At 69.9% G+C, this 17,599-nt stretch overlaps 1 protein-coding gene across 3 annotated transcripts; it reads left to right on the top strand.

Moving 5' to 3' along the window:
- The first annotated feature begins 772 nt into the window (after positions 1-772).
- Positions 773-17,117, top strand: FURIN (furin, paired basic amino acid cleaving enzyme). Of its 3 annotated transcripts, none has more exons than XM_080551639.1 (16): positions 773-1,655; positions 4,732-5,089; positions 9,144-9,242; positions 9,638-9,733; positions 10,237-10,365; positions 10,617-10,693; positions 11,040-11,128; positions 11,337-11,509; positions 12,443-12,655; positions 12,749-12,849; positions 12,951-13,054; positions 13,146-13,263; positions 14,280-14,459; positions 14,538-14,662; positions 15,059-15,175; positions 15,251-17,117. In XM_080551639.1, exons 2-16 carry the CDS (start codon positions 4,910-4,912, stop codon positions 15,817-15,819), a joined length of 2,370 nt encoding a protein of 789 aa, XP_080407765.1. In that variant the 5' UTR covers positions 773-1,655; positions 4,732-4,909; the 3' UTR covers positions 15,820-17,117. The 3 variants fall into 3 exon arrangements, with proteins under 3 accessions (XP_080407765.1, XP_080407764.1, XP_080407763.1); XM_080551638.1 differs by lacking the exon at positions 773-1,655 and adding an exon at positions 1,723-2,143; XM_080551637.1 differs by lacking the exon at positions 773-1,655 and adding an exon at positions 2,924-3,079.
- Positions 17,118-17,599: the final 482 nt, after the last annotated feature.

Raw genomic sequence — 17,599 nt, 5'->3', positions numbered from 1 at the left:
AGCCACAGCGGGCTGGGACTGACCCCGCAGGCGCAGGCTGTGGGCTCCCCCCTGGGGGGGTCCTGTGGTGCCGTCCTGGGCCCGGAGAGTGAGCCCGCACTGTGCCAGCTGCACCAGGTGCCGCAGCTCTGCAGCCGTCCTCGTCGCCCCTCCGGGGACAGGGGACGCGGGCTGGCAGCAGTGCCGAGCGAGCCCTCCCGGCTCTCTGAGGCACGCAGGGTGAGGGCGGCCTCGCTGCGGGCTGTGTGTGGGCTCTCAGCACGGGTGTTCCTGTGGGCGCCGCAGCGTGCTGAGCGTGCTGAGGGCGGGTGAGAGCATCTCTTTGCTTGGACAGTTACAGAGCGAACAGGGGCAGGAGGTGGTGGCTGTGACTCGCAGCCCAGAGCAGGGGCAGCAGCACGGCGGGCTGCAGTTGTGATGCCTTGGCAGCCTCGCTGCTGTTGATGATAAGGGCAGAAGGCAGATAAAGTCACAGAGCCATGCTGTGCCGCCGCTGTTTGTCTGCAGGCTGCACCGCGGGGCAAGGTCAGGGTGTCTGGGCTGGATCCCCAGCCCCCCACGTGTGAGCACGGCCAGATGTTGTGTCTGGGAGCGCGGCTGCGAGCGGAGCCTCCTGAGCCTCGCAGCGCGCAGCCCCCGCGGCTGTCCCAGCCCCGCGCGCCGGGGCCCGGAGCCTGCCTGGCGCGGGGCTGCCGTGCTGCGAGTAAACACTGCCTGATCGATTGGGTGCCTCTCGGTGTCCGTCTGCCATCGCTGCCTTCTGTTTGGTTTTCTCAGCTGTTTGTGAGGGTCCCAGCCCTACCTCCCCAGCTTCTCCGCTCTGCTGCCGGTTGTCTCCCAGCACTGTGGTGGTCCTGCTGCGCCCCCGAGCCCACCTTCAGGCTGGAGGTGCCTGCGAGCAGGGAGGGGTGCTGCCCCACCACCGCCCTGCCCACCGCAAAGCACTGGCCCACGGGCGGTGTCACCATTGGAGCTTGTGCAATCTCTGCAACAGAAAGCCAAAAATTGACCTGATTTTTCTGTGAAAGTAGGTTTCTATTGATTGTGGTGTGTGGCTCAGCAGGGCAAGCCATGGGACACTGTGTGGCACGGGACATCGTGTGGCACAGGATGCCTCATGGGCAGCTGCTGGGCAGCTGGCGGGTGCCGTGCACTGGGAGTCACACACAGAGCTCCCGGCAACTCCTGGAGTGTGCTGATGCTACCAAGTAAAGGCCACCAAACTCAGTGAGACGTTTGAGAGGAGGGTTTGCGGTCCTTGCACACCCTGCCACGGCAACTACTGCACCCCTCCACTGTCCCCTGCAGGCAGCAGCTGAGGAGGAAGCTCTGAGCAGCTCCCCAGCTTTCAGAGGGTCAGCAGCCGCTCCGATCCCGGGGGGCTGCTGGCAGCAGGTCCCGCTCTGCGCTCCGGCTGCTCCCAGCTGAGCGGTGTTGTCTTTGGCAGGAGGGGCGATCGGCTGTGCCTGTCCAAGGCTAACAGTTTGTGCAAGAGAGATGTGCTTCCTGCTCTCCTGCCCTGGAGCACCGAGATAAAGTGACAAGGGGTCCTTTGTCAGCTCCTCTCCCCACAGCCCGAGGTGCCGCAGGGCCAGGTGGAGCAGCTTTGTCCCCTGCCTGGGCGCAGCCCGCGGCTCCTGGAGGAGGCACCTGAGGTAAGGCCCGGGCAGGGGCAGGGGCGGGGGCAGTGGCAGACGTGGGACGTGCCAGACCCATATATCTGGGTCGCACACGGAGGGCCCGGGGCAGCAGGAGGCTGTGCAGCGCGGCGGAGGCCGGGAGCGAGCGCTGCAGGGCGCGAGGGCCCCAGGCTGCCCCAGCCCCGCAGCTCGCGCGGCCGGCCGGGACCCTCTGGGGCAGTCGTGGGGGGCACCGGGCGGCCTGCAGCCCCTGCTCCGGGCACCGGGCTGTAACCGGGCGCTGCCCTGCAGAATTAACCTAGTTTAGCAAAGAAAACTGCCCTGTGCCAGATTTTCTGGGCTGTTCTCGGCATCTCAGTTACCAAGGTGACTGTTTCCTGTGCGATTGCTAATGCTTCATATCTCGATCATGATATCTCGGTGACTTCCTTTTCTCTGTGAGATGTGCGACCTGCTCCTATCCTGGGCTTCTCCAAGCCCCTTCTGAAGCGTGCAGGATTCAGGTCAGTTGGGGTTCTGCTGCTTTTTTTTCTCGCACTGCCTTTCGCATCGCTCTTGGACACGCAGACCCCGTGTGGGGGGACTGCGGCGGGTCGGTGTCTGGGAAGCAGCGAGGCCGGGACGACCGGCGTTCACTTCTCGCCTTTCCTCCCGGCACCTGGATCGGCCGCGGAGGCTTTTTCCGACGGCCGGACCCGTGGTTTCCAGCCCGAACGCTCCTGGGCTTCCGCGGGTGCCTCCCGGACGCTTTCTCCGCCGGGCTGCTCCGCGCCAGCCCGGGGCCGCACCGCGGCGCTCCCAGCCGGGCCCGAGGCCGCGCTGCCGCCGGGCCCCCCCCGCTCCCCGCTCCCCGCTCCCCGCTCCCCGCTCCCCGGGCCGGGCCGAGCCGCTCCCTGCGTGCGGGCCCGCGGCCCGCCCGTGCGCCCGGGGGCGCGGAGCAGCCGCCTGCCGGGCGCCCTCCGCGGCGGGGCCGGGCCCCGGGAGCCCCCGGCCGGCGGCGGCGGCGGGGGCCGCGCGGGGGGTTGCGGCCCGAGCCCCGGCTCTCGCGGCGTCCCGGGGCCCGGCGGGGGCCGCGGCCGGCGGCGGCGCCGGTGCGGGCGGGGCGGGCGGCGGTGACGGCATCCGGCGGCGCCCGGCGGAGCGGCGGCCGGGCCGGGCTGCGCCGCGCCGGGCCGTGGCGGGCCGGGCCGGGCCGGGCCGAGCCGAGCCGAGCGGAGCGGGGCCGAGCGGGGCGCGCAGCCCGCGCCGAGCGGGGCCGAGCGGGGCGGGGCGGCGGCGCTGACAGCTGTAAACAAGCGGCCCCGCGGCCGCCCCGCCGCCCCTGCCTGGGCCGGGCCCGGCTCCGGGGCGGGCGCTCGGGGCTGCCCCGCGCCGTGACGCTGCGCCGCCGCCAGAAGGGCCGGGCCGCCGGCGGGACGGGAGCGGGCGGCGCCGCCGCGGTAAGGGCGCGGGGCCGGGGCCGGGGCCGGGGCCGGGGCCGGGCTTTGACAGCTGGGGCGGGACGCGCGGGGCCGCCGCCCGGCCGGGAGCGGGGGGCGGGGGGCGGGGGGGTGCCGCCGCCGCCCGGTGCCCCTCGTCCCGGAGCGCGGCCGGAGCGCTCCGCGCCGCACCCGGGGCTGCGCTCGGCCGGGGCCGGACCGCGGCGGGGCCGGGCCGCGGGGAGCCGTGCAGCCGCCCCGGGCTCGCCGTGTCGCGGCCTGCGGCAGCGGGGCTCGGCCCGCAGCGAGCCGCCGGGCTCCGGCAGCCCCGGGACGGGGCCGGGCGCGATCGCTCCGGGGCTGCGGGTGCGGGGCAGAGCCCGGCCCCCGTCCGTCCGTGCCCGCGGCTCTCCCCGCTCCTGCCCGCGGGCACCGGGCAGCGCGGGGAAGGCAGCCCTGCCCCGGCGGGCGCGGGCACGGGGCTGCGGGCGGCCGGGCTCCAAGCGCCGTGCGGCGCCGCGGCTTCGTCCGCACGGGGAGCGGCCCCGCCGGGAGCGTGGGGGGGACCGCGGGTACCGGGGACCCTCGGGAGGGGCCGGGGGGCTGGCGCGGAGCCGCGCCGTGTGTCCTCGCCGCCCGTTATTTCCCTTCCCCGGGACTCACGGAGTCTTTCCCGCTGCGATTCGGGCCGTGGCACGACCCGGGGACTGGGGCTCCTCGGCGGCCTCCGGCGGGTGCTGGCCGCTCTGGGTGCCTTGGCAGGGCCACCTCTGGCCTCTCGCCACCAGGTATCTCCCGGCTGCGGTGTGCCTGCCGGAGGTGACGGTGACGGCGGACCCCTTTCCCTGTTTCCTTTCTTTTTGGGGATGAGTCACACCGGTGTCAGCACGTTGTGCTCCTGGGGAAGGGCAGAGCTGAGCTGCGGATGGTGACAGGCAGCGCGCTGCTTGTGACTGCTGCCAGGCGCGGCTGGGTCCATGGCTGGCAGATGAGGTGCTGGGGTCTGGGGCTCTGCCGACCAGGGAGCAAAGGCTCTTGCTGGCTTTGCTCCTTCCCACCTCTCGTTTTCCCCTGCTGCAGCTGGTGTGGTTCTGTCCCGGCGTCCCATGTGTCCCCATAGCCCCGGAAGCACCCCACTGTGCCCAGAGTTCCCCATGTTCAGCCCGTCCGGGCCTGGTCCCTGCTCACAGCCCACAGCTCAGCCCCAGGCACGGCAGGGTGCAGCTCGCTGCCGGCACTTCCCTCCCAGGGGCAGGAGCCGCAGCCTGGGGCATCTCCTCGTGCCCCCCATGGCACCGGGCAGGCAGGGCTCCCCTCCCGGTTGCTCAGAGCTCCGTGCCCAGACCCACCCCTCTGGGTTGGAGAAGGGGCTCCTGTCTGCAGCAGGCTCCAGCAGCAGGAGGCACAGCCTCCATTTCCTCGCCTCCTTCCGCGCCCGGCTCCCCTCCCGGTCTGCCTCCCGTGTTTGTGAGCGCAAAGCATAAGTACACATTGGGCAACAGGAGAGGTAAACAGCAGCTCCGCGCTGGGGCCGGCCGCTGCGGAGCTCCGCGGGCAGCCCTGGGGCCAGCAGGGCCCTGCGTCGCGTGCAGCCAGCGGAGCCCCCAGCCCGGCCCACGGGGCGAGGAGGGCCGCGTCCCGGCCGGCTCTGACCGCTCTCCATCTCCCTGCAGGTTGTGCTGCTGTCCCGGCCGCCCCACGCCCGCTGCCGCAGCTCCGTCCCCATGGTCTGTCGGGCTGAGCGGGGGCCGGCGGGGCAGAGCGGGGCCGCAGGGCACTGACACGGGGCGGACGCCGGATCTGCCGCTGCCTGGACCCTTGTGCTCCCGGTAGAGGAACCCCGATACTCTGATGGATCTGAGGCCCTGCTCGCTGCTCCTGCTCTGGACTCTGCTGGTTGCCCTTGTTCTCCTGGCCCAAGAGGTGTTGGCCCAGCGTATTTACACCAACACCTGGGCCGTGCTCGTCCCTGCAGGGCCCCAGGAGGCTGACAGGCTGGCCAGGAAGCATGGATTCCTCAACCTGGGCCCGGTAAGTCCCTCGCTTCCCCCTCCCCACAGAAGCAGTGTCCCCGCTGGCTCTGCTGCTGTATGGGCAGGGGCTGGGCTCAGCCCCACTGCCGGCGGGTGGCTCTGCCTGGGAGGCCGGGCCCCTGTGTTTGTGCTGGTTCACTGCAGCCGTCTGGCACCCACGGTGGTGGTGGTGGCTGGCTGGGGCCGCAGCCTCCCCATCAGCGACACAGCCTGGTGGCACGGCACGGCAGGCTCTGCCTGCTGGAGGTGGAAGGAGGAAAAGCCCATCTCGGGGCGAGGCAGCTGGGAGAGCTGCGCGTTGATGGAGGAGGGAAGGGCTCCAGGTGCATCTCCCAGTTCCTGCCCATGCTCCCCATGGCGAGCGGTGCCTGAGCGTGGTGCAGCCTCCTGCTTCAGTGGAGCCTGAGGGTTTTTGACAGCAGCCATGTGTCCTTGGCCCTAGAGCTGCCCTTCACAAGCCCTGTGTCAGCAGGTCCCCACCGCTCTCGGCTTTCTCTGCCCTCAGTCAGTGCAGTGATGGTGCTGTGCTCTGCAGTGCCGTGGGCAGGACGTGTGGCCCTGTTGTGTTCTGTCTCTGCTGGCTGACCAGCACCTCTTGAGCTGCTGTCACAGCACTGTTCCCGCTGCCCAGGGCCCTGCAGTGCTGTCCTGGGCACCGCACTGTGGGCAGCGTGGGGCCCTGGGCTGGTGGCAGCTGGGTGCCCAGCGCGTGGAGCCTGGGGTGCGACCCAGGCCCTGCCTGCCGCCCCGGGGGCCTGATGGGTCTGTGGAGCAGGGGGCTGGCTCTGGGACAGCCCCCACAGGCGGGAGCAGCTCTGCTCTCCTTTGCCTAGCAAAGCAGAGCCTTCGCGGTTCTGCCGGCACCCTGCTGTGCGGTGGGGATGCTGGGGCTGCGAGGGGCTGTGGCGCCGTGACTGCCCCCGGCACAGGGACCCCGCTGTCCCAGAGCCCTGTGAGCCAGGCACTGCGCTGGGCCATGCTGGCTCTGGCAGGAAGGAAGCAAGGGGTGAAATCCCAGAGGAAGTTGCACAACTCATGGCTGCGGTGTCAGGACCTCGCTGTGAGCCAGCTGCTGGGAGCGTGGGGAGGGTGGCCGCTGCGGGAGCCAGCGGGTGCCTCATCCTGCTGCCCAAGAGCAGCCCTGGCACAGCTGTGGGGAGCAGCAGGGCTCTGGTTAGGAGAGCCCCAAGCCCTCCAGGGTGTGTGTTGGAGGACAGATGTGTGTCCTGCTCTATAAGAGGAGATTTGGGCATGTCCAGCTGGGCCAGGTCTCTGCCAAGTCTGCTGGGAGTGGGGCACAGGGCTCAGCTGCTCTCCACTACGGCATTTTCTGCCGTGCTGCCTCTGCACCCGTCCTGTCTGCTGCCATGGGGCCCCGGGATCTGGGCCAGGGCCGAGGGGGCACCAAGCTCTGCGGCCACGTCTCTGCCTGCCTGCGGATGCCCCACGGTGTGGTGCAGAGCCTGGGGCTGTGTTGGGAGGCTCAGCACAAGGTCTGGCTGGGCAGCACGTGCCACCTGCCCCGCAGCCAGAGGCCGGCACCTTTCCTTGGCCCTGCCAGCTGCCGAGCTCTGGCGGAGCAGGAGCACGACCCTTGTAGTGAGCCGTCAGCTCAGGCTGCAGCAGGGGGTGTGGGCCCGAGCACGTTTCTCCCGTCCTGGAGCCTGTCCCGGTGCCTGCGCTGAGGCACGAGGCCAGGCTGGCCTGGGGAGCCGGCTCCCCAGTGGGGGTGTCTGAGCGGGGCCTGGGGAGCTGGCGCGGCTGGGACAGGATGCGGCAGGCAGCCCGGAGGAGGCGGGGAGGAGCGGGCGCTTCTGGCCGTGCCCCAGGGAGAGGCCCCCGGGGTCCATATCTGGGAGGATCCCAGCCCCCGCGTGGTGCCTGGATGCTGTCCTCAGAAGCACATCGGCCTGGCGTCCTCCCTGCCCGCAGAGCCTGGGTGGGCAGTGGCTGCAGCACTGGAGTCCCCTGGGCCAGCGGGCTTCGGCAGCTGCCTGGAGGTGCTGGGACCTGGTCTGTAACTCGTGGCCGCTTGCCCAGTGCCAGTGGCCTTGCAGCTGACCAAGAGGACAGTGTCTGGGGGGTGTGGGTCAGAGGCGAGGCTCAGATGCCCTGGTGAGGTGGGAGCGCGGTTGTTTGTGCCGCCAGGGCTGGTGCAGAGGAGGGGGACACAGGAGGCACAGGTCTGAGCAGGAGATGGGCAGTAACGGGGGGAGGCACCGCTGCTGGGGCTGATCTCGGGTGAGCTGGCACCGTTCCCCATGGGGTCGGCGCTGCCACCCAGCTCGTGGGCGTCATGGGGACGCGCGGGGCCGGGGGCGGCTCTGCCCTTGCTGAGGACAGGGACTGCGGGGGATTAGGGTGTCAGCATGTGGGCTGGCCGGCTCCTGGCTGCTACCGCAGCATGTGTGCAGACCTAATCCAGCCCAGTCACCGGGCAGAGCCGAGATCTGCTGGCAGAACAATCGGGGCTCTGTTCGTGCCCCTGGAGGGGTGAGGGTGCTGGGGGAGCCAGCCTGGCGTGGAAGCTTTTTGCCCCAGCACAGCCCCAAGTGCTACGAGCAGTTGGGCATCCCGGGCTGGACTAGGGGGCACAGCGTCCTGTGGGGATGTGCTCCCCCGTGACCCTGGGGGCGCTGGGGGTGCGGTGCCACCCTGGCAGGCGGGCTGCTGGCTGCACGGGGCTCCACCTGCCTGTGCCCTGCAGGGAAGGCTGCAGAGCGGTCGTGTCTCAGCCTCCCCTCACGGCAGCAGCAGCACCCAGCTGCCGGCCGGTGACAGGGAGCGAGGCCCCACGTCACAGGCACCATGCCTCGGGGTGCCGGTGTGATCTGTGGCTTCCCCGGATAGCGCCGGCCGGCACAGCGTGGGCTCACTTGCCCACTGCGTTGTCCCTGCCACGAGCTCCCTCCCTGCCACAGAGCCTGCTCCAGGGGCAGGCACACGGAAGGGAGCGGGGCCCCGTGCTGGCAGCCAGAGGCATCGCCTGCCCGCAGCAGCCTGCCCTGGCAATGGAGCCGTGGACACAAGCTGTGCCCCTGGTGTCCCGCTCCTGCTGTCCTGTGCCACCAGCGCTGGGCTGCCACGAGCTGAGTCCGTTCCCAGTCCTGCCCGTGGGCTGGTGCACGGGGGGAGGTGGTTGCTCCTCTGGGCAGGGGCTTGTCCTGCCGGCACTCGGCCCCTGGGCAGGAGCAGGGGTGCACTGGTCCTGCTGCAGGTCGGGGGTGTGTTCCCTCACCCTGCGGAGCCTCCGGGCGAAGTGCGGGACTTCGGGACTGCTGCCCTGGGGCTGCGGGTGCCTCATGGCTGGGCAGGGCTCCCCTCCTCCCCCTGCTTAGCGCGGGCTGGCTGCGCGGTGGCCAGGACCATGTCACATCTGCAGGGCTCTGATAAGCTTTTGGGCTTTCCTTAAAGGTAACCAAGTTGTTGTGCCTCAGCCTGAGGGTCTGGGGTGGGCAGAGGGAGGGATGTCCCCTCCCCGTGCTCCCGCAGCCCTCGCCAGCCCGGGTGGGGGGGTCCTGCCCGCAGCTGCTGCCCAGGGGGCCGGGGGGCACGCAGCCCCTCTCCCATCCCGAGCAGGCGGCTGGGCTGGGAGGGCTGGGCTGCTGCAGCCAGGCCAGCCTCCGGGACGTGCAGGAGGGGATGAGGAAATGGCAGGACTGGAGAGGGCTTCAGGGTTTAAAAATAACCCGCAGGGAGGCTGTGCAGCCTCCTGGGCCAGCTGGGGCTGTGCTGACGTCCTGTCCCTCCCCAGAGCCACCCCCTCGTGCGTGGGGGCAGAGCTGGGACCAGTGCTGCCCAGCTCCTTGGCTGATGCTGCCTCCTCCCGGGGGGGTGGTGGTGGGCAGAAAAGCCGTTGTGACCCAGGACTGACACACAGGTCAGAAACCAGTGCTCTCCCTACCAGGGCAGCAGCTTTGTTGGACCGTGTGGGACTTACTGCCACTGCGGGTAGGGGTTCCACGGGCAGCCCTGGGGTGCAGGTTGCTGGTGAGGGACAGGGAACCGGGGAGGCTGTGCTCTTGCATCCATCCTGCTCCTCTCTGCTCCAGATTTTTGGCGACTACTACCACTTTCGGCACAGCGGCGTGGTGAAGCGCTCCCTCTCTCCCCACCAGCCCTGGCACAGCCGTTTGGCGCGGGAGCCGCAGGTGGGTGCAGCGTGGCGGGCGGCCGGCTGTGCTCGTGGGGCCCTCACAGCCAGCGGCGTGGCAGGATGGCAGCGATCGCCGTGCCCTGGCTGCGGCCCAGGGGCCGGGCGCGCTCGCCAGGCGTCCTGAGCCCTGCACAATGGGCGTGCGGCCCGGCGGCTGCCAGGCTCTTGCTGCTCAGCGGAGCTCGGTGCCCTGCCCTGCCTGCTCCGCTGGAGCAGAGCCTGTGTCAGCGGGGCTGGCGCAGCGGGCGGGGAGGCCGGGAGGACCCGGGGCTGGCGGGCCCCTGGGATGCCGTGGCGGCGATGCGGGGAGGTGCTGGCGGCTCCCTGGAGGGCACGGGTGGGAGGAGGGCAGGCAGGAGCAGCGGGAGCCCCACGCGCTTTCTGCCCTAGGTGCACTGGCTGGAGCAGCAGGTGGCAAAGCGCAGGACCAAGAGAGACGTTTTCATGGAGCCCACTGACCCCAAGTTCCCCCAGCAGTGGTACCTGGTGAGTGCTGGGGGGGGGGGGGGGAGGTGGCACCCGAGGGAGGGCTGCCAGGCCGCTGCTGCCAGCCAGGCTGGGGAGGAGGAGGAGGAAGAGGAAGGGCTGAGGCCGCAGCCCTACATCGTGTCACTGGGGAAGAGGATGCATGTGCCCTGCTGGGGCGCTGGCAGTCGGGGCAGCTGCCCCTTGCCTGTCTCAGAAGCTGGGTCTGTGCCTGCACTGCCTGCCCCTGCACCGAGCCCGGGTGCTGGCACAAGCCTGCCTCAGCACAGGGAGCTGTGTCTGTGGGACGCAGGCACCCTCTGGGACTCAGCCCCATTTCTGAGCGCCCTCCTCAGCCAGCCCCGTGCTCTGTGCAAAACTCCCGTGGGATTTCCTCACCCCCACGGCACAGCAGAGAGCAGGGCAAAGGCTGCCTTTACAGATGGGTCTGGAGGGGCCTGCACACCCCGCTCCCAGCGCCAGCAGTTGGACATAGCTGACAACGTCAGGGCTTCTTTTGGCAGTACAACACCAACCAGCGGGACCTGAATGTGCGTCAGGCCTGGGAGCAGGGCTACACGGGCAAGGGCATTGTGGTTTCCATCCTGGATGATGGCATCGAGAAGAACCACCCTGACTTAGAAGCCAACTATGTAAGTGTGGGGCAATCCCTGGGCGGTGCACAGGAGCCTGCGCAGGGGCTGGTGTCTGCTCAGTGCATCCCCAGAGCTGCATGGCACAGGGCTTGTGCCTGCTGTGGGGGTGTGGGGGGCAGCAGCGGTGGTGGGCCTGGAGCCTGCACCCTGCTCAGCTCCGTGCTGGGGCACACGGTGCAGGCATGGCCCCAGGGCGGTAGGGCTTGCTGGCCAGGGCACAGCCTCTGACTGCCAGGTCTGCCTTCCAGGATCCAGGGGCAAGCTTTGATGTCAATGACCAGGACCCAGACCCGCAGCCCCGTTACACTCAGATGAATGACAACAGGTGAGGCTGGCAGAGCCCAGATGCGGCAGGGACTCAGCAGGCAGCATCAGCCCTGACAGATTTTGGGAGGGTGCCGGGGTGATGGCACTTCTGCCCCATGGAGACCCCCCTGCCTCCCTTTCTGACACGAGCTGCATCCCTTGGGGCTGCCTGGAACCAGAGCAGACCGCTGAGTGCCCCCTGCCCCAGAGCTCTGCGGGGTGGGCTCAGCAGGCCTTTGTTGGCAGCCTGGTTTGGGGAGGGGTGGGGGTGGAGGCGGCCTGGACGCTGCCCCCGGCTGCAGCTGGTACCCAGCGCCGTGTTCCTCGCTCCCCGCCGAGTGCCCTTGGTGCTGTTCTACCTGCAGGCACGGCACGCGCTGCGCCGGGGAAGTCGCTGCCGTGGCCAACAATGGGATCTGCGGTGTCGGCGTGGCTTACAACGCGCGGATCGGAGGTGGGTGCCACCCTGTCCTGCATCGAGTGCAGAGCCCGTGCTCGGCTCCGCGGGTGCCTGCGACCTCGGCGCTGCTGCCAAGGCAGCGGACAGCCCGCGGCACCGGCCGGCAGCAGGCGGAGAGCCGTCCCCAGTGGCACCGCTGCCCTGCGGAGCGCGGCCGCCCAGCCCAGTCCCGTCGCCTGTGACATCTGCTCTCTGGCCCTAGGCGTGCGCATGCTGGATGGGGAGGTGACTGATGCAGTGGAGGCCCATTCCCTGGGCCTCAATCCCAACCACATCCACATCTACAGTGCCAGCTGGGGCCCAGAGGACGACGGCAAGACCGTGGATGGCCCAGCCCGGCTGGCGGAGGAGGCTTTCTTCCGAGGAGTCAGCCAGGTGAGCAGCAGAATTTGCTGGGGCCCAGCTGAGCTCCTGCGCCTGCCCCGGTGGCTCTGGGTGGCCGGGCAGCCCCGGCTGTCCCGGCCGTCCCGCCGTGAGTCGTCTTTCAGCCCGGCCCTGGGATCAGGCTCTGTTGGTTTTTCCGGTTCTTCCTGTGCGATGGCTCTGAGTCAGGGCTCCTCCTGCGCAGGGTGCTCCCCCTGCCACCCGTGCTCCCTGCTCAGGAAGCTCCCAGGAAGCCTGGTGCGGGGACCATCCCTCCTTCCTCCCCAGAGTCCCGTTCTGGTTCTGCCTTGTTCTGTGCCAGCTGCTCGCCCTCTCCTCCGCCTGTCCTTCCCCTCGCTGTCCTCAGCTGCTGTCAGCTCTGTCGTGGTGTGGCTGCGGCGCAGCCCACGTGGCTCAGCTGTGCTGTGTTCTGCCTGGGATTCCCTGCACGGAAATGCTGGCGTGCTGTGTGGGGTGTGCTGGCGAATCCCCCTGCTGTGCTGTGCCAGCTCTGCTGCACACGCTGTGAATGGAGCCGTGGCGTTCAGGGGTTCAGCAGCCGGCTGGGAACGCTCTGTGGAGCTCCCACGGGGCTGCCGGGCAGCTGCAAGTCCCACGTACACAAACCCCTCGTAGCCAGCCAAGCAGAGAAAGGCACCGGTTCTTGCAAAGTCCTCTGCTTGTGTTGCCTCTGCAGAGCTGCTTTGTCCACCTCTTCCTGTAACTCGGCAGCAGCAGGGCATGGCTGTGCCGGGGCCCAGGCCAGCAGCCGGCCGGGAACATCCCTGGGGCCCCGTCTGCGTCTGCTCGGTGTTGCCGACTCAGACCCAAGCTCTGCGGGGCCAGGGCTGTCTGCTTGTGCCCTGGCTCCCACGTGGCGCCTTCCGCTCTGCCGTGACGCGGGCGACGTGTGGGCACCGGTCCTCACTGTGCCTCTGTTGTTAGGGCCGAGGGGGGCTGGGCTCCATCTTCGTCTGGGCGTCCGGGAACGGGGGCCGCGAGCACGACAGCTGCAACTGTGACGGTTACACCAACAGCATCTACACGCTGTCCATCAGCAGCACCACGCAGTACGGTAACGTGCCCTGGTACAGCGAGGCCTGCTCCTCCACCCTCGCCACCACCTACAGCAGTGGCAACCAGAACGAGAAGCAGATTGTGAGTGCGCCGCGGGGTCTGCGGGGCTGAGCGTGTGGGAGCTGAGCCGGCGGCGGGGGCACAGCAACCCCTACCCGGGGCCCTTCCTTGCAGGTGACGACTGACCTGAGGCAGAAGTGCACCGAGTCGCACACAGGGACGTCAGCCTCGGCACCCCTCGCTGCCGGCATCATCGCCCTTGCCCTGGAAGCAAAGTAAGGCTGAGCACAGTGGGGCCGGGCTGGGGAGCCCTGCACGAGCCCGTGGGGCTGGGGCCGGCCGGGCGCTGGCACCTGAGCCTCGCCTCTCCCCGCAGCAAGAACCTGACGTGGCGGGACATGCAGCACCTGGTGGTGCAGACCTCAAAGCCAGCCCACCTCAACGCCAACGACTGGGTCACCAACGGGGTCGGCCGCAAAGGTACCGGGGTGCTGGGAGGGGGCCGCGGCAGCCCCGGGGCGCGGGAGGCAGGGGGGCCCCGGGGGCGGCGCTGACCCTGCTCTTCCCGCAGTCAGCCACTCCTACGGCTACGGGCTGCTGGATGCCGGGGCCATGGTGAGCCTGGCCAGGAACTGGACCACGGTGGGACCGCAGAGGAAATGTGTCATCGACGTCCTCACAGAGCCCAAGTAAGGGCTGGTGAGCCCAGGCAGGCGCTGCCCAGCAGCCAGCAACGGCAGGGGCTGGGGGGATGCTCGGCCCCAGGTGGGGAGTGTGTGGGGGTGCTTGGGGCTGAGCCGCGCCCCGAGCCCTGCGTCCCCTGGGCCACCCTCCTGTGGGGGCTGGGGCAGGGCCAGGGAGCACAGCTCGTGGCCGCCCGGCTCTGGATGCTGACCGCTGCTGGGCTGGGCCGGGCACAGCCGGGAGGCGGCCGCGCTGTGGTTTTGGGAGCAGCCAGCACAAGCCATCATCAGACAGAGGGGCTTTCAGGGGTCAGACAGAAGCTCCTTTTATTCCCACTTGGCTGCTGCCACCTCAGCAGTGTCTGCCTGGTCTCGTGTGCAGCTGGGGCAGTCCCAGGCCCTGGGGGGGCAGCCCTTGGGCATGGGGGGGCTGGGCCCCGTCTGCGCCTGCTGCCCTGCCCCCTTCCCCTGGGACCCGGCCCCAGTGAGCAGGCGCCGGCCCAGGTCCTGCACGTCCCGAGCAGGCAGCCCCTTGTGACCGGAGTCCTGTGCCAGCGCCGGGGCTGTGCCCGGGCAGCCGCACACGAGCGGCAGGACGGGGATGGCCGTGCCCATCCAGCCCTGGCTGCGCTGTGCAGGGGTGGAGCTGGCCCCTGGCTGGTGAAGAAAGGCCCCATTCATGGCTGGCACAGAGCGGTGATTCAGCACGCACTCAGCAGAGCAAAGCCCTCCGCGCTCCTGGTTCCCCGGGACCTGGGGTGAGCCGCGTGCGGCAGCAAGGCTGCACCGCTCGGGGCCGTCTGCTTCCTGCGCCCCGTGCTGGCGGCGGGGAGCTGCCGTCAGCTGCTCCGTCACTGTCTCCAGCTCCACCGCCTGCTCGCGGCACCGCTCAGTGCAGGGCCGGAGAGCAGCTGAACACCCCTGGAGTACGTGCAAAGCCCTGCAGCGGGGAGTAGGTCAGGGGCGCCCTGGTACAGCCTCCATGAGGTGGGGTTGGGTTCACTCTTGCCATTCCTTGGCAGGGACATCGGGAAGCGCCTGGAGGTACGGCGGAAAGTAGATGCCTGCCTGGGGAAGGCCAACTATATCAGCCGGCTGGAGCACGCGCAGGCCAGGCTGACGCTGTCCTATAACCGTCGGGGGGACCTCGCCATCCACCTCGTCAGTCCCATGGGCACCCGCTCCACCCTGCTGGCCTCCAGGTAGTCGCCGGGGCCGCGGGATGCTCCAGAGCTGGCACAGGTGGTCCCCAGGATGCCATCGTGTACCTCTCTCCCCAGGCCCCATGACTACTCAGCTGATGGCTTCAATGACTGGGCCTTCATGACGACGCACTCGTGGGATGAGGACCCCTCCGGGGACTGGTTGCTGGAGATCGAGAACACCAGTGACGCCAACAACTATGGTAGGGGTGGGCTCGCTGCTTCGCCCCGAGCCTACTGTGGGAGTGGGAGCAACTCCTGTGCCTGGTGTACACCTCGTGCCCCTGAGCAGGGCGGGCTGCTGGCTCCTGACGCTCTGCGGCGACCTGGGTGGGCAGTGGTGTGGCTGGGCGCACGGGGAGGGGACACGGCTGCTCTGGGGTGGTGAGGGTGGGTCTGAGGTGGTCCGTCCCTGCGCTTGGGCGCTCCCTGTCTGTGCTTTGGGGAGGGGCCCCTGCAGGCTCCCCTGGTGCGGGGGTCTGCCAGGCAGAGGCACAGCACTGCCGTCTCCGCACAGCCCGCAGTGGGGGCCGGTGCAAGCCCTCCCCCTGCACCCATCCTGTCGGCACGTTGGTGGGCCTCACTCCGCCTCATTTCAGGCACGCTGACCAAGTTCACGCTGGTGCTGTATGGGACGGCCACCGACTCCCCCAGCCTCTCCAACCAGCTGGAGAGCAGCGGCTGCAAGACCCTGACCCCCAGCCAGACGTGCGTGGGTGAGTGCCAGGCGCTGGGGGGGGGGGCAGGCGCACGGGTGGCCCTCCGGTGTGCTGACCCTGCCTCTCCCGCAGTCTGTGAGGAGGGGTACTACCTGCACCAGAAGAGCTGCCTGAAGCGCTGCCCCCCTGGCTTCGCACCCGGCGTCCAGAGCACGCACTACAGCCTGGAGAACAGCGTGGAGCCCATCGCGCCCCACCTCTGCCTGCCCTGCCACCCCTCCTGCGCCACCTGCGCGGGGCCTGGCCCCAACCAGTGCCTGACCTGCCCCGCACACTCACACTTCAGCAGCCTAGACCTCTCCTGCTCCCACCAGACGCAGAGCAGCCGCGCGTCCCCCGCCCTGGCAGAGGGCGAGGGGCTGGCCGAGGCCCCCCCTGCAGCCAACTTGCCCATCCTCATCGCCAGCCTCAGCTGCGTCTTCATCGTCATCATCTTTGTCACCGTCTTCCTGGTGCTGCAGGCGCGCTCGGGCTTCAGCCTGCGGGGCGTGAAGGTCTACGCCCTGGACAGCGGGATCATCTCCTACAAGGGGCTGCCCTCTGACATCTGGCAGGAGGAGGGCCCCTCCGAGTCGGACGGTGAGGAGTACGAGGCCCACAACGAGAGGACTGCCTTCATCAGAGACCAAAGTGCCCTTTGATGAGCCCTCCCGCCCCTCCCTCCTCCCTGCCCAGCGCCGCGGGGCAGGGGCAGGCGAGGCCGAGGGGCCCCGGACTCTGCCCCCGTCCCCCTCCGCGCCGTGGCGGCCTGGGGCTCCCCGCCGCCAGCACCGTCCCTCAGCCCTGGCCTGGGGGGGCAGGCACGGCCCTGCCGGCACCGTCCTCAGCTTGGCGCCGTCCCTGCCTTGCACCATCTCTCACGGCCCCGTGTCCACCCCGCACCCCAGGCCCGTGGGTTGGGTGACAGCGGGACCCTGGCGCTTGCTGGCCCTGTGCTGGCAGCCACGTTCCTTGTCCCGGGCAGGCGGCTGCTGCTGGGGACCGTGCGTGTGTGCGGGGGGGCAGTGCCCGGGCTCCCCCCCGTTGTTGCTGCAGTGGGGCCGGTGGCGCAGGGGCGGCTCTGTCCCTGCGGGCTGAGCCAAGCCTGGGGCATGGCGCCCTCTGCGCGGCCGCCCTGAGCACACCCTGGGGCTCTGCCTGCCACCCCTGTCCCCTGTTGCTCCCTGGCTCCCCGCCACCTACCCAGGGCCTGTCTGCCTCCACCCGTGCCCGTCAACAGCAATAATGGCCAGGCCTCAGCCTCTGCTGCCCGCTTGCCCGCTGCCTGCCCGTCCCACCACAGCCACGGCCGCCTGCAGCGCGGATGGAGCCCCCTGTGCCAGAAAGCAGGCTGGGCAGCGCCTCCCCTTGTGCCCGAGGCTGGGCACCCAGCGAGGGGAGGGACCCCCTGCCCTGGGGGGCAGCCCCAGCCCCCCCGTTTTGCCCCTGGGCAGGGCCCTGTGTGCTGCCGGCCGGCTCGGTCAGGCAGCGCTGGTGCCTGCCTGTGCCCTGGCTCTGCCTGCGCGCTGCCTGTACCGGGCAGAGCCCGGCAGCCCCGGCCCCCCTGCTCCTGCCCCCCGACGTGCCTTGCCCCCACTTGGTGACAATCCGTTCTGCTCCCCGCCAGAGCCCCCGGCACTGCCTGCCCTCAGCCCATGCCCTGCGGGGTGGGGGCCGGTGCCGCCAGCCCCTTCGCCGCCCGCCGCCACCGCCGCGCACCGGGGCTGCGGCACGGGCTCCTGCCTGCCCCGTGCCCGCGCCAGTCCCAGCTCCTCACAGACGGAGCTGCCGGCAGGGGGGCCACAGGACTATTTTTCTATAATAACTTTTTGGTGCACAGTAATTTTTTCTTGTAATTTAATCAGCCGGGAGCTGCCTCCTGAGCCTGTTTTTAATTTAATGGATGTGGATATAACGCTAGAGAGACTGAGTTATTAAATGTTCAGAACTATGCAAACCAGCCCCGCTGCCCGAGCTCTGTGTCCTGCAGCGGGGGGGCCTCGGGCAGGCACCCTGGGGCCCATGGAGGCGCGGGGCCGGGGGCCCCCGGCAGCCCCGTGCTGTGGTCCGCAGCCGCAAGAGGGGGCCCCGGGCAGGTGCCGGGCAGGGAGCGCTGGGCTGAGCCGGGGGTGCGGGGGGGCCTTGCCGGGGTCCCCCGGCTCAGAGCGCTGCGGAGCCCGGCTGCTCGCTGCCCACGGTAGCGGCGCTGCTGGATGGGGCCCTGCGGCTCTGGGTCCCCGCGTGGGCTCGGTCCAGGACGGAGAAGCCCCCCCGGAGGCGAGGAGCCCTGCAGAGCTGCGGGCTGTGGCAGGAGCTGCGCTGCACGGGGCCGCTGTCTGGGGCTGCGGTGAGGACGTGGCACCCAGGCGGTGACCGTCACCCTCACCTGAGTGACGGGAAGCAGCTGCTTATCGCAAACCCGCAGAGGAGCTAATTTTGGAA

This window comes from Anser brachyrhynchus (assembly GCF_964034855.1).
Source record: "Anser brachyrhynchus genome assembly, chromosome: 11".
NCBI lineage: Eukaryota > Metazoa > Chordata > Aves > Anseriformes > Anatidae > Anser > Anser brachyrhynchus.
The sequence above is the reverse complement of the archived record's forward strand: the minus strand, read 5'-3'. Positions and strand labels throughout refer to the sequence as shown.